At 38.7% G+C, this 14,397-nt stretch overlaps 1 protein-coding gene across 4 annotated transcripts in view; it reads right to left on the bottom strand.

The window, feature by feature from the left end:
- LOC115220766 (pyruvate dehydrogenase (acetyl-transferring) kinase, mitochondrial) overlaps positions 1–14,397 on the bottom strand; it is a 139,079-nt gene that overhangs the window by 8,095 nt on the left and 116,587 nt on the right. For all 4 annotated transcript variants that reach the window (XM_036510280.1, XM_029790907.2, XM_036510279.1 and 1 more), the window contains exons 5-10: positions 8,795–8,915; positions 7,579–7,665; positions 7,012–7,095; positions 5,909–5,985; positions 2,439–2,537; positions 1,659–1,769 (exon numbers count right to left, since the gene is read on the bottom strand). In XM_036510280.1, coding sequence (XP_036366173.1) covers positions 1,659–1,769; positions 2,439–2,537; positions 5,909–5,985; positions 7,012–7,095; positions 7,579–7,665; positions 8,795–8,915 — 579 coding nt within the window. The remainder of the gene's footprint in view (positions 1–1,658; positions 1,770–2,438; positions 2,538–5,908; positions 5,986–7,011; positions 7,096–7,578; positions 7,666–8,794; positions 8,916–14,397) is intronic.

Below are 14,397 nucleotides of genomic sequence, written 5' to 3'. Positions count from 1 at the left end.
TGCTTATACTTCGCTCAAAGATTTATTATATATCCACTACAGTGGTGTTGGTTGGCGTTAGGAAGGGCATCCAGCCGTAGAAACACTGCCAGATCTGACTGGGCCTGACGAAGCCTTCCAGCTTCACAGACCCCAGTTGACCCGTCCAACCCATGCTAGCATGGAAAGCGGACGCTAAACGATGATGATGATGATATATATATATATATACATATACACATATATATATACATATACACATATATATACATATACACTACACATACATATACACATACACACACATATATATATATATATATATATATATATATATATATATACATATATACATATATATATAGGGAGAGTTTACGAAAAAACAAAAGACAAAGACAGATGGTGTACAAAACAAACATATGTATTAGTATAACACTCAGGAATAGAAAAAGTCTTTTACGTTTCGAGCCTACACTCTTCTGCAGAAAGGGACACAGAAAACAAGGAGAGAAAAAAAATGTGTGTAGTGGCTAACGATCTATCATGGCGTCTGACTCAGACAATATATATATAAGGAGAGTTTACGAAAAAACAAAAGACGAAGACAGATGGTGTACAAAACAATAATATGTATTAGTATAACGCTCAGGAATAGAAAAAGTCTTTTACGTTTCGAGCCTAGGCTCTTCTACAGAAAGGGACACAGAAAAAACAAGGAGAGAAAAAAACATATATATAGTACAAAGTAAGATAGGGGTTATGGGTGTAACCCACTATGGGATATCATTTATCCAATATACTGTTGGTAAAGTACCAAAATTCCTAATACATAAATGTTTTTAATTGCAATGCAATTAATTCATTTATTGTATTAAACGGGTGAAGGTAAAGAAATATTTTTACCGTAAATTTATAATAAAATGAATAAATAATCTAACATTATAATATCTGGCACGTGAAAAACAACATTCAAGCATGGTCGTTGCCAGTGCCACCAGACTGGCTCCCATGCAGGTAGCACATAAAAAACACCTTTTGAGCGTGGTCGTTGCCAGAACCGCCTGACTGGCCCTTGTGCCGGTGGCATGTAAAAGCACCCACTACACTCTTGGAGTGGTTGGTGTTAGGAAGGGTATCCAGCTGTAGAAACTTTGCCAGATCAGATTAAGCCTGGTGCAGCCTCCTGGCTCACCGGTCCTCAGTCAAACTGTCCAACCCATGCCAGCATGGAAAGCGGACATTAAACGATGATGATGCTAAGAATTGTATTAAAAAATTGTTAAAATGTTTGGTACATTGCAGAAGTATAAGCAATTTATTGCACAAAAATTTTAACAAAAAAATAAATCTTATATGGACCTACAAGGGTGACATGGACACTTGCTGAGGACCACTGCTATACATAGTCATTCAATCTGTTAGAAATAGCAGCCAAATCTCCCTCGAATCACACTCTATTGGTCTTAATGAAAACAGAAGCATACATTGTATAACATAGTCCTAGATACTTCTAAAAATATAAGCTGGCCGTGGCTGGAATGCCTCTGATCACAGTTCTACTTAATCAGGGATAGCCTATGGCTAAACAACAAGAAATTCCTGGCTTTAAAATGAAACAACAATAAATGTCCATGAGAACAGAAAAGGGAGAGAGAGAGGAGGAGGATGGGAAGACTTACCAGTGGTGCTGACCCATTCTCTGATCGCATTGGTTGTGGTGCAGTGGAATACATGTAATGGAACAACAAGTCGGACTTACTCCGAGGAATGCCGCCTCCTTGGTCACTCATCTACAAGAAACAGAAGGAATATCTTGCATCAGTTTCAAAGATACAGAATGTTTTATAACAATTCTTGTAAGAATAGCCATCGATGGATCATACAGATTCAATAGGATAGACACCGCAGTATTTGTTTTGAAATAACATCTCTTATGGGTTTACTATGTTAAAATAATAGTAAATATCAAAGAGAGACAAAAATCCCCGCAGTGGCCAGCAAAAGCACCCGATGCATTTTGGCCTTTTTGGGCCTTTTCAATGCTGCACACTTGCAACTAGTCACTTGCTTGAATGAGAATTTGTTGTCTCTGGCATAAGAGAAGGTGAATAAAACACTCACTGATGGTTGCAAATAACCACTCAACTGATTAAAAATCCAGTATATGCAATTGAAGAATTTAAACTCTGCTTCATGTATTGAATAATCTTTCTCTCAGTTATAAGCCCAAATATAGTGTGTGTGTGTGTGTGTGTGTGTGTGTGTGTGTGGTGTGTGTGTGGTGTGTGTGTGTGTGGTGTGTGTGTGTGTGTGTGTATGTGTATGCATATGGGTGGGTAGATAGATAGATAGATAGATAGATAGGTAGATAGATAGACAGACAGAGAGATAGATAGATAGATAGACAGAGAGATAGATAGATAGATAGACAGAGAGATAGATAGATAGCTATACTGAACCTTTATAGTCACATCTTCATCTCCTTTGGTGATGCCGACATTTAACTTTGGCAGTTCCATGTCTTCGGGGTGATACTCAACAACAGCTCTCATGGCATTCTACAAATGACAGCAAGAATATTCTCTTTAGCATTATATTTTGGTTTAATGGAAAGAATTGTCAAAGAACAACACACACATATTATATATCAATATAAATTAATGTATTTGATGGTATATAAATAAGATGCCCAAGAAATTACTTCAGGTACAAAGTTGCATAAATATTAAGGCACTAAAAACTCTGAGTATGCGCTACCAAAACTGGGGTATGCTTGTGCTCAGGCCTGGAAAGAGAAGGTACATGAGTACATGCTCGCAGCTACCTCTGCTGGTCGCTTGCTACGAACCTACAGCAAGGCCAACCTTTGCACACTCTCTTCCAGCATAGTTGTTGGGGGGCCCCTTGGGGTGTGATGGTCACCTAGCGCATGATTGTCACTCCATTGCTGATTCACAAGTTTCCAGACAGTGGCAGACACAAGCATGTCCATGTGGACGTGGAGGATGGGGATAGGTATGAGTATGGCTGCCTTGATTGTCACCTCTGCCAGATGGTTGCAGCAAAGCTTCAAGAAAGCACCAGATCACAGCGGAGATTTGTAACTGGATTTATTCGTCAACATTCAATGAAACTAGCTAAAGTCAGAAAACAAAAAAAGAAAGTGTCACGAGTTTAAACTGGTTATATCCAGTTTAATCCTTCTGCATTCAGATTACTCTGTCAAATCATCATCATCGTTTAACGTCCGTTGTCCATGCTAACATGGGTTGGACAATTTGACCGGGGTCTGGGAAGCCAGGAGGCTGCACCAGGCTCCAGTCTGATCTGGCAGTATTTCTACAGCTGGATGCCCTTCCTAACGCCAACCAGTCCGTGAGTGTAGTGGGTGCTTTTTACATGCCACCGGCCACAATCAGTTGGTGCTTTTTACATGCCACCAGTACGGAAACCAGTCAAGGGCAGCGCTGGCATCGGCCACGTACGGATGGTGCATTTTACGTGCCACCGGCACAGGTATCACAATTACAATTTCCATTTGATTTTTGATGTTGATGGTGATGTACTTGACTCAACAGGTCTCCTCAAGCACAGCAGGTCGCCCTATGATACAAGGTAAGTACAGCAGGCCATCCTGCGGTCCAAAACACTTTGGATGGGCTGGGGTTTTCTATGTGAAGCTGGTGCAGGAAACAGCCATGAACTCACATTATTTGTCGGGTCTTCACAGTCACAGCATATTTCCAGAGGTTTCGGTCTTTCGTCATTGCCTCTGTGAGACCTCATCCCATGTCTTTCTGGGTCTACATCTACCCCAGATTCCTTCAACTGTTTGGGAGTGGCACTTCTTCACACATCTCTCCTCATCCATCCGTAGTACATGACCATACCAGCGCAGACGTCTCTCTTGCACACCACATCCGATGCTTCTTATGTCCAGCATTTCTCTCAGGGCACTTATACTCTGTCGTGTATGCACACTCACATTACACATCCAGCAGATCATGCTAGCTTCATTTCTTTCAAGCCTACGCATATCCTCTGCAGTCATGGCCCATGTTTCACTACCGTGAAGCATGGCAGTTCACACACATGCGTTGTACAATCTACCTTTCACTCTGAGTGAGAGACCCTTTGTCACCAGTAGGGGTAGGAGCTTTCTAAACTTTGCCCAGGCTATTCTTATTCTAGTGGTAACACTCTCTGACCATCCACCCCCGCTACTAACTTGGTCACTCAGGTAGCGGAAACTATCAACTACTAGTTTCTCTCTCAGGGGTGTAATGGAATCTGTTTTCTGAGTATCAATGGTGTCTATTGTCCTTGTGTTTCTGCCGCACACGAAAGCTATCTTCTTGGTTAATTTTCCTTTGATGGTGCTGCACCTCTTATGTGTCCATAGCTTACACTGGGTACATCTTATGGAGTTTCTACCTACACCTTTTTTACAGATCGAGCAGGGCCACCTACCTGAAGGGGTGTGTGGTGTGTTTGCCTTCCTACTTACTAGGACTTTGGTCTTTGCTACATTGACTCTAAGGCACATTGTTTTGAATTAATCCTGCATTATCTCATAACCTTGAGATTTTGATGATATGATTGTTCATGTTTATTTTTAGATTGAAATTGCAGATTAGGTGCGAGAGGCCAGCTCTGGCTGCTTTGAAAATAAAGCAGGAACAATATTTCAGCCAGATATAACCAGTTTAAACACTAAAGAGTTAAATTGGTTATATCTAGCTTAAACTGGTTACATCTTGTTTTGTTGATAAGTTGTGCTGATGGAGAGTGATGCTGTTGTTTAGCTTCCAGGCAAGACCTGATCCAGCAGATTCTATGATCCATGATGCTTCATCTGAGGTCATCCCGTCTTTTTACACATACATATCTTAGATTATGTTATTTAAATTACCCCCACCATTTTCAAGCACAGCATACTTGAGATCCACATTATTCACAGTAGCCTTTGTTTTAAGGACAACGAGGTGTGATTTGAGGGAGTTAGGAAGGATATTTCTGGAAGACAGAGTAACAATAGTGTATCGTACACTCATGTAGGCAATACAACTGTTAGCATCAACTGATGGAGCAGGTGTCGTTTTTGTGTGGATCATGAGAGACAAACTAAAAACTGGGGACAATAGAATACATTTAACAGTGAATTGTAATAGGAAATGAACAGATCAAACTGTTGTATGCTCAATAATATTGTGACTCAAAACATGAGACAGACAAATGAATTGATCATACTGTGACTCAAAGAAAAGAAATAGACAGATACAAAATACTCCATCAAACCACAAACTACTGTCCTTTTAAGATGGTAGTGTGTAGTTTGAGGGGATATTTGGCTAATATTTCTAGCAAACCGAGTTATCATGTAGTGGCTCTCTTGTTTGTGTCAATACGTTTTACTACTTTGCTGCTGCTATAAGTTGGATCCATCTGTCTCAAGGCCAACACTTTTCCAGACTGATTTCATGTCTTACACCAAAATTGTCGTTGTTGTTGCTACTGCCGCCTTCCTCCTCATTTAACATCCATGTTCCATGCTGGAATCCAATGGGCCCAAGCACTGTGCTCCAGTGTTTGTTTGACATGGTTTCTATGGTTGGATGCCCTTCCTAATGCCAACCACTTTACTGCATGTACTGGGTGCTTTTTTCATGCCTCCAGAACTAGTGAAGTTGCCAGGCAACTAGCAAGACTACAGCCTTTAGGGAATTGGGGACAACCTCATGCTAGGAGGATAAAGAATAGAGAATGGTAAGATATGAGAGAAATGGCCAGAGCAGAATAGGTTTCTTGCTGTAGAAGAGCTACATTGACAACTCACTTTTAGAAGAGTGGGAGATGATTTCATAATTGATTAAGTTGATAATTACTGAAAATAAATAAATGAATAATAATAAAAGCAGAAATGACTTACTTTGAAGAGTTCAAACAAAATATGATATAAATGTGATGGAACATAGACCATACGAATGTCTTCTTTTTGGTCTGGCACTAGAGAAAAGAGAAGGAATAAACACAGGTGTGTTATCATGTTACCTGGCACAAAAGAGTTTGATGAGAAAGGGTACATTTTAAAGTTCTTTTACAAAGTGTGGCAGAAAAACCTCCCAAATTCTGCATAGTGATTGATGTGGTGCTAATGAATTTACTCAGGTGATAATGGTGTCTTCCTGTAGCTAATATCTTACTATTTTTTTCCCCATTATGACCATAATTTGGAGCAGTGCATACTGTGTGTTTGATGTTGAAATGTTTATCAACTAAGGTGAATCTGAGATTAATTTTTGCTGCACCCTGTATCCAGGAGTATTCAACAGGAGGAGTCAACAGAGTGTAGGCCAACCAGCTGAAGGTTCACTGGATTGTCTCTAGTTACGACAGAGACTACAGAATTTGTTTTACTTATGTTTTTCCATGCCAGCATAGGTTAGATAGATATATTGCTGAAGCATTGTTTTACAGCTGGGTGCCCTCCTTGTCACTAACCCGAATTTGTTTTTCAAGAATGGGATCTCTTATTCCACAAGACTTCAAAGGAGCAAAGCCAGGAGATGAATTGCTGACAAAAGAAATGAAAACAACACCAGTTGCAGCACAATGATGATTGGTGGTGGGGTGTAAATGTAAACAGACAGGCACATACATGTATATACACACACACTCGCACATACATATGTCTGCAGATGTGGGTATATGGTTAAGAAGTTTGCTTCCCAACCATAAGGTTTTGGTTTCAGTTCCACAGTGTGACACTTTAAACAAGTATCTTCTACTTTAGCCCTGGGTTTCCCAAAGCCTTGTGGGTGGATCTGGTAGATGGAAACTGAAAGAAGCCTGTCACATATGCATGAATGTATACATATGTATGTGTGTGTTACTGTATCCTTGCTTTAACATTGTGTGATAGCTGTAAATGAGTGCCACTGTCATAAAAATGGTGCCATTCATTCCCAATCTTCAGTGGAAGCAGGTGCAAGCTGGTTACCAACTGGAAGAGCATCCCGAACACAAACTTACCTGTGGCATTATGTGTCTTGATTTCCACTTCTGGAGCATTGAGATAATACTGGTCACAGAGGAACTTGGCATTCTCATAGGAATCTACAAGAGAAAAAAAATGAGGGGAAAAATAAAAACAGTGTTACACATATTGATTTCAAATCTTAGCACAAGGCCAGCAAGTTTGGGAGAGGGGCTGAGTCAATTAAATCGACCCCAGTTTTCAACTGGTACTTATTTTATTAACCCCCGAAAGGATGAAAGGCAAAGTGATCTTTGGTGGGATTTGAACTCAGAATGTAAAGACAGACGAAATACCACTAAGCATTTTGCCCAGCCTGCCAACAATTCTGCCAGTTCACCACCTTAATAACAATTTCACATTCTGGTACAAGGCTAGCAACTTCAGAGGAGGGGGAAATCAATAACAGGACCCTAGTGCATAACTGGTACTAATTTCATTGAGCCCGAAAGGGTGAAAGGCAAAGTGGACATACGACACTTCTGCACAATTTCAACTATGATGGCGATGATGACGATGATGATATTGAAAGTGAGCCAGAAGAAAGAGCCATGTTAACTCACCTTTGACAACATCTAAAACTGCACAGTTGGGGTCAATGCAACCAATGTGACGATTATTCTGGGCAAGCTGGGAGCCAAACAGGAGAGCTGAAAGTAAAACAGATGCTTGAAGGGACATATATATATATGTGTGTGTGTGTGTGTGCATACATGTGTATGTACGAATATAAAACATTAGTCTGATACGGCATCTAAGGAACAAAAGTTTAGGAAGACTAATTTACAGAAAGAAAAAAGAAAAATGAGGGAAATTACACACACACACACACACACACACATATAAGAGCAAACACAGATATACTCACATATAAACTCTTTACTCTCTTTTACTTGTTTCAGTCATTTGACTGCGGCCATGCTGGAGCACCGCCTTTTAGTCGAGCAAATCGACCCCGGGACTTATTCTTTGTAAGCCCAGTACTTATTCTATCGGTATCTTTTGCCGAACCGCTAAGTGACGGGGACGTAAACACACCAGCATCGGTTGTCAAGCAATGCTAGGTGGACAAACACAGACACACACATATATATATATATACATATATACGACGGGCTTCTATCAGTTTCCGCCTACCAAATCCACTCACAAGGCATTGGTCGGCCCGGGGCTATAGCAGAAGACACTTGCCCAAGATGCCACCATGTGGTTGGTTAGCAAGCTACTTACCACACAGCCACTCCTGTGCCTATACATACACATAACATATACACATATACATATATACATACACTTTTACATGATCGCACACATACACACACATGTATAAATAAATAAATATACATAGTCAAACACATATCCACACTTTTGTTTGTGTGCATGTATGTGTGTATGTGTGCATGTGTGTGTGTATGTGTGCACGTGTGTGTATGTATGTTTGTAAACAAAGGACACTGTCATGCAAGCAGTGTCCTTTGTCTCCAGTCTCTGACGAAAACATGTCTGGCCATGGAGAAATACTACCTTACCTGGAAACAGTTGAGGGTTGGTGACAGGAAGGGCATCCGGCCATAGAAAATCTACTCCAATGAATCTTGTGTGACCCATTCAAGCGCCAAAGGGTTGATGTGAAAATGGTGATAAGAGAGAGAGAGAGAGAGAGAGAGTGTGTATGGATGCATGCAAGAGTGTATGTAAATGGATGCGCACATGTGGGTGAGAGAGAGAGAGAGAAAGTGTATGCATGTATCAGCCATGTGGTGCCTGAAGTTTACTCACTGTGTTGGTTGATAAGCATTCTTATACTGATCCTGCTCATGTAGAACCGGTCCAAGAAGTACTGGATGCGAGTCTCAGTGTTGCTGTCAATGCCATGAGAGTCCTTCAGTTCTATGACACCCTGAAATGGAAACAATTGCTACCCTGAATTCATACTCCATAGTCGGAAGAATACGGAGAAGGAGAAGGGAGTAGGGGGGAGGGGAGTTTACAAAATAACTAGAGAAAGAAAGAGGGGGAGGTGAGAGAGGTTGGGTGGGTGTACAACATGTCGGAATTAATCCTAAGAACAGAGGTAAATACTATAAAGAAACCCCAACAATGACTCCCACTCCACTCCCTAAATAACCAAGGAATTGGTTGAGAGAAAGAAGTGGGAAGGAGAAGAAAGAGAAAAGAGAAAAGAAATATGGGAGAAGGATGATGTAAAGGAAATAAACGACTGGTCAGATTTTGGTGCACCCTTTACCTCCTGTTAAGGTACTCTAAACCCTAATACAGTGATTCTCAACTGGGGCCCATATAATGTTTTGTTGTTAAAGTTTACATGTAATAAATTGGTCCTATTTCAAAAATACACAAATTATTTTCACAATTTCTTGAATACAATTCCTTTAATATTTAATTATAAAAATATAAAACAATTTTTTTAAAACATGGAGGTCCAGTAGAGGAAAATAGGAATGAAAGGAGTCCCTGAGCAAAAAATAGTTGAGAACCAGTGCCCTAATTCATTCATCACCGAAACCTGATCAGTCAGGAGGTAAACTTCTTAGAGTACCTCACTGGAAGGTAAGTGATTTTAGAGTACCTTGTCAGGAGGCAAACTTTAGAATATTTCAAATGGAGTGTTTACAAGTACCTTAAAGGGAGGCAAACTGTTAGAAACTAGGCGAATTTCTGCTAAAGCCAGGGATTAGTGGAGTGGAGTGCATCAGTATAATGGAAAATGCATGGGAATAGATCTATGAAATTCTATCAAGAACAGACATATAGATATTGAACAAATCTAATCAGAATTAGTAAAGAGAAAGGAGGGTGATGTTATCTAATCAATTTGACTACCTGTACAGACAGGTAAAACAATTCTGGCAACAAACAATTGTTCACAGATACTGCTTTCTCCCTCTCTCTCACTCACAATACATGCATGCACATACACACACACGCATGTGTGCACCTGAGACTTATATTAAGGGTACATGTGGGTGTGGAATGCCTCAGTCACTGACATGTTAATTCAGGAGCAAATAAATCAGTTAATTAAATAACTTACTCCCCATCATTGAAGATGGAGGCTCACATCATCAGACACACACACACACACACACACACACACACACACACACACACACACTCACCTATCTGCTGCAAATTCTTACGTCAGTGCTTCATAGTGGTACAACAGGGGTAATGGTTGGTCAATAGCTATAGTAGAAGGAGTGTATGCCCTGGCAGGTCCAAATTAGCTACAAAGGTACCAGACAACTGACCCTACAGGAGGACTGCTTCACTGAACCAAGCACATAGTCCGTTTGCTCTAAGTTGGAAACTAGCTGAACTAAAGAGATGAAAAAGGGCCTGTCAATCAAGCCAGTGGGGTGGAGTCATCTTAAAAGCTAAAACAATGTGAGGAAATGGGGTCAACAGTGTATAACAACATCTGATGGTCTTGTTGATACTATGATATGGTGTTAGTCGCCATATTTCATTGCATAACAGCAAACTCCAGTTGTCTGTTGTGGAAAGTTTTCTATGGCTGGATGCCCTTCCTAATGTCAACCACTTAACAGACTGTATTGGGTATATTTTATGTGCCATTGATACTATATATATATATTATATATATGTATATATACAGTACCATCCAAAAGTCTTCGGCTAGTTTAAACTATTGTAAATTCCTACTAATTGCCAACTTATAAGAGGATGTTTTGCATTGTATTTTTCACAGATGAAACATTGGCCTTGTCGTCATGTAATGAGGGTCGTTTTACTTTCCTGGAGGCCTTCTCACAAATTCTCACTTATTAGAAAGCGAAATGATCCACATTACACAACAAAAACAGTGAAGTTTGGAGGTAAGAGTCTGATGGTTTGGGGATACATAAAAAGTGATGGTTCAAGAAAGTTGGTTAAAATTGATGGCATTTTGAATAGTGCCAAATACATCCCATTGCTGATGGACAATTTGATACCAGACTTGGATGAAGGTGAGATTTTTCAGCATGACAGAGTTCCACGCTACAGATTGTGTGCAACACAATAGAGTCTAGCTGATGACGGTGTTACTGTATTGAAAAATTGGCCAGCTTAGAGCCCTGACTTAAAAATCATTGAGCAGATGTGGACAGAACTAAAGAAAAGAGTTCATCAGAAGAATCCATGCAATCGTGAAGAGTTGTGCGAGTTCAGTCACAGAGAATGGCATCTCATACCTGTGATGATGGTGAAGGATTTGTATGCATCTCTTCCCAGGTGTATTGAAGCAATTATTCAAGCTAAGGGAATTACATGAAATATTAACAATGTACAATAGCTTCTTGAAATGAACATTGTGTAATAAATTTTCATTATAGACAATTTTCTGTTTTAAAACACTGTATTTTGATTGGTTTATGTGAGGTGACCAAAAACTTTTGCACAGCCATTTTTGGTGGTCGTCTCACATCTTCCCCTCTCATTCAGAACCCCTACTACAAAATATAATGATTAGGTATGGAAATTACTCTAACAGGGCCAATGTTTCATCTGTAAATGCAAAACATGCACTTGTAAATTGGCAGTAAGTAGATATTTACAATAGTTTTAAGTGGCTGAAGACATTTGCACAGTACTGTATATATATATATATATATATATATATATATATATATGTGTGTGTGTGTGTGTGTGTGTATACACACACACACACATATATATATATATATATATATATATATATACACACACACACACATATATATATATACAGTATTCTTTAAGAACTTTTGCCATATTAGTTTTTGTGCTCATTGGAATTTCAAAGGCAGTCTCTCTGTTCTGGAGGACTTAATACAAGTGTTCCACAGTAACTTTTACCACTGATGAGATACCAGTGTGGTGAAGAATTCAATCCCAGAATGCAAAGAACTAGAATAGATACTCCAAAACATTTCATCTCAGAACGCCCTAACAATCCTGCCACTCTGTCATCATTGGTACTTTTACTTATTATTGACCTTGAACGAATGAAATGGGAGTTGAACTTGCCACAAGGTATTCTATCCAGTGCTTGTAAGGACTACCAATTCACTGCTTTTCTTATACACACACACATTTTGACTTAATATATGCAAAAACGCAGATGGTGCCTGACAACAACTCAAGTTTCCTGTTCAAGCAACAGTATTCCAATTATCTTTGGATAAAACCAAAGCCTAATTGCCTTGTTTAATCATTACGCTGTGTTGCTGAATATCGCAGAATATTCTAGCCATAACTAATCCATCTTTCCATGCAGTTTGTCTTACACTGCATTATCCAATGTTCCCACCCTTTAGAAATATGGTATGCTAGATGTAATTTGAAACATGACTGCTACTTCTAGCAGGTCAAGACAAAGCAAATTCTCTCAATGATTCCAATTACAGTCTATCTTTTATTACATTTATATTGCTCACCTACCTACTAATACTGAGACACTTTGTGTAATATCAAGTGATTATATAACGATGTGTGTACAGAGTTATTCGTTAATGAAAGTCACTCGTCATTATATAATCACTAGGAGTAAAATACATAAATGCTAATAGCTGTGCATTGGTATCTAACAGCAGTTGAGAGAAGGACTACCAAACCAAATAAATATGATATGGAGATAAATAAAGCAACAATGGGGAGCTTTTTTTTGTTTTTTCCACTGTAAAGTTCATCTGATCAGATTTATCTACCACCGAGTTTATCAAACTGCCCACAAAGCATCTACAAAAAGAACCAAATCCACATTGATAAGTTAATCCATCTTAGAGTCACCTTATCTTTTCAAATGTTAATCCTTCAACAATTTACAAGGATATATATATATATGTATGTATGTATGTATATATACACATGTATATATATATACTTACACATACATATACATACACATACATACATATACATACACACACACACACATATATATATACAAACATATATATATATATATATACAAACACACACACACACACACACACATACATACACACATACATACATACATACATACATACATACATACATATATATATATATATATACATACATACATAACAAGTGAAAGACAGAAGATGGAATATACAAGAATATATTATTAATCACAACAATTGTTTCGACATATCTAGTACCGATTCCTCTTGGAATATATATATATATATATATATATATATATATATATATATATATATATATATATATATATATATATATATATACACACACACACACACACATACATACAACAGGCTTCTTTCAGTTTCAGCCTACCAAATCTACTCACAAGGCTTTGGTCGGCCCGAGGCTGTGGTAGAAGGCATTTGCCCAAGGCACCATGCAGTGGAACTGAACCTGGAACCATGCTGTTGGGAAGCAAGCTTTTTACCACACATCTTTAAGATACTTCGATGGGCCAAAAATGTAGTTCACAGACAAATTGTAGCCATGTTTTCAACTCTCCAATCTCAGAAATCCCACCCACACACCCACCGACAAAACATATCTAAAGAGACTGGGTCTTATTTTACATTTGATGCCTTAGACAAGTTAATGCTCCCACAAACCAGAAGAATATATGGGTGGCAGATGTGGAGGTGGGTTCAATGACTAACTCTGGGTTCCATAGTTTTAAATAGACAAGTGGTAGTTATCTGCCATGGGATATGTTGCTAGGCTACTTTAGTGAACTTTCTCCCAGCATTTCACAGCTAAATGAATCAAGGTAAATAACAATAAATCTTCAAAGATTCAAATAAAAAGCTTACGTAAAACAAAAGAAAACCTTATCATTCAGATTAAAAAGATAAATGAATGAACAGATTGGCTGAGCAGATAAACTTGTAACTGGACTGGGACTGTAAGTCTATGTTTATCTAGGAAAGGAAGTTTCTAGAGAACAGCTTGGCTGGTACTTATTTCTGACAGCTTTGTGAAACTGAGGCAACGTAAAATTACTTTTAATGAATCATAGACAAAAAAACAAGAAAAAACAACAACAACAACAATAACAAAAGCAAGAACAACAGCAGCTAACTTTGGCAGAAAGATCTCGAAATAGACTGAAACGAAGTGGAATGACCTTAATTTTAGCATGAGTAAAACCAAAAGCTGCTTCAGATAACCTTCAAATGTTGCTGCTGTCATGTAAAGGGGGTTGTAGGTAAGGGTTAGTGGGGGAGGTTTGAGAGAAATATTGATCTTGGTCAATAGCCATCTTGTATTGATTAAACTACACACACACACAAAACAACAACAGGTAGACCTTGTTTTAAAATAGATAAATAATCTGATGTGAATCGCAGAAATGCAATAAAAACTTTTTCATTAGAAACACCTTTTGAATCTAGCATTTCCTCCACCGGACT

This window comes from Octopus sinensis, linkage group LG17, assembly GCF_006345805.1.
Source record: "Octopus sinensis linkage group LG17, ASM634580v1, whole genome shotgun sequence".
Classification (NCBI taxonomy): domain Eukaryota; kingdom Metazoa; phylum Mollusca; class Cephalopoda; order Octopoda; family Octopodidae; genus Octopus; species Octopus sinensis.
The sequence above is the reverse complement of the archived record's forward strand: the minus strand, read 5'-3'. Positions and strand labels throughout refer to the sequence as shown.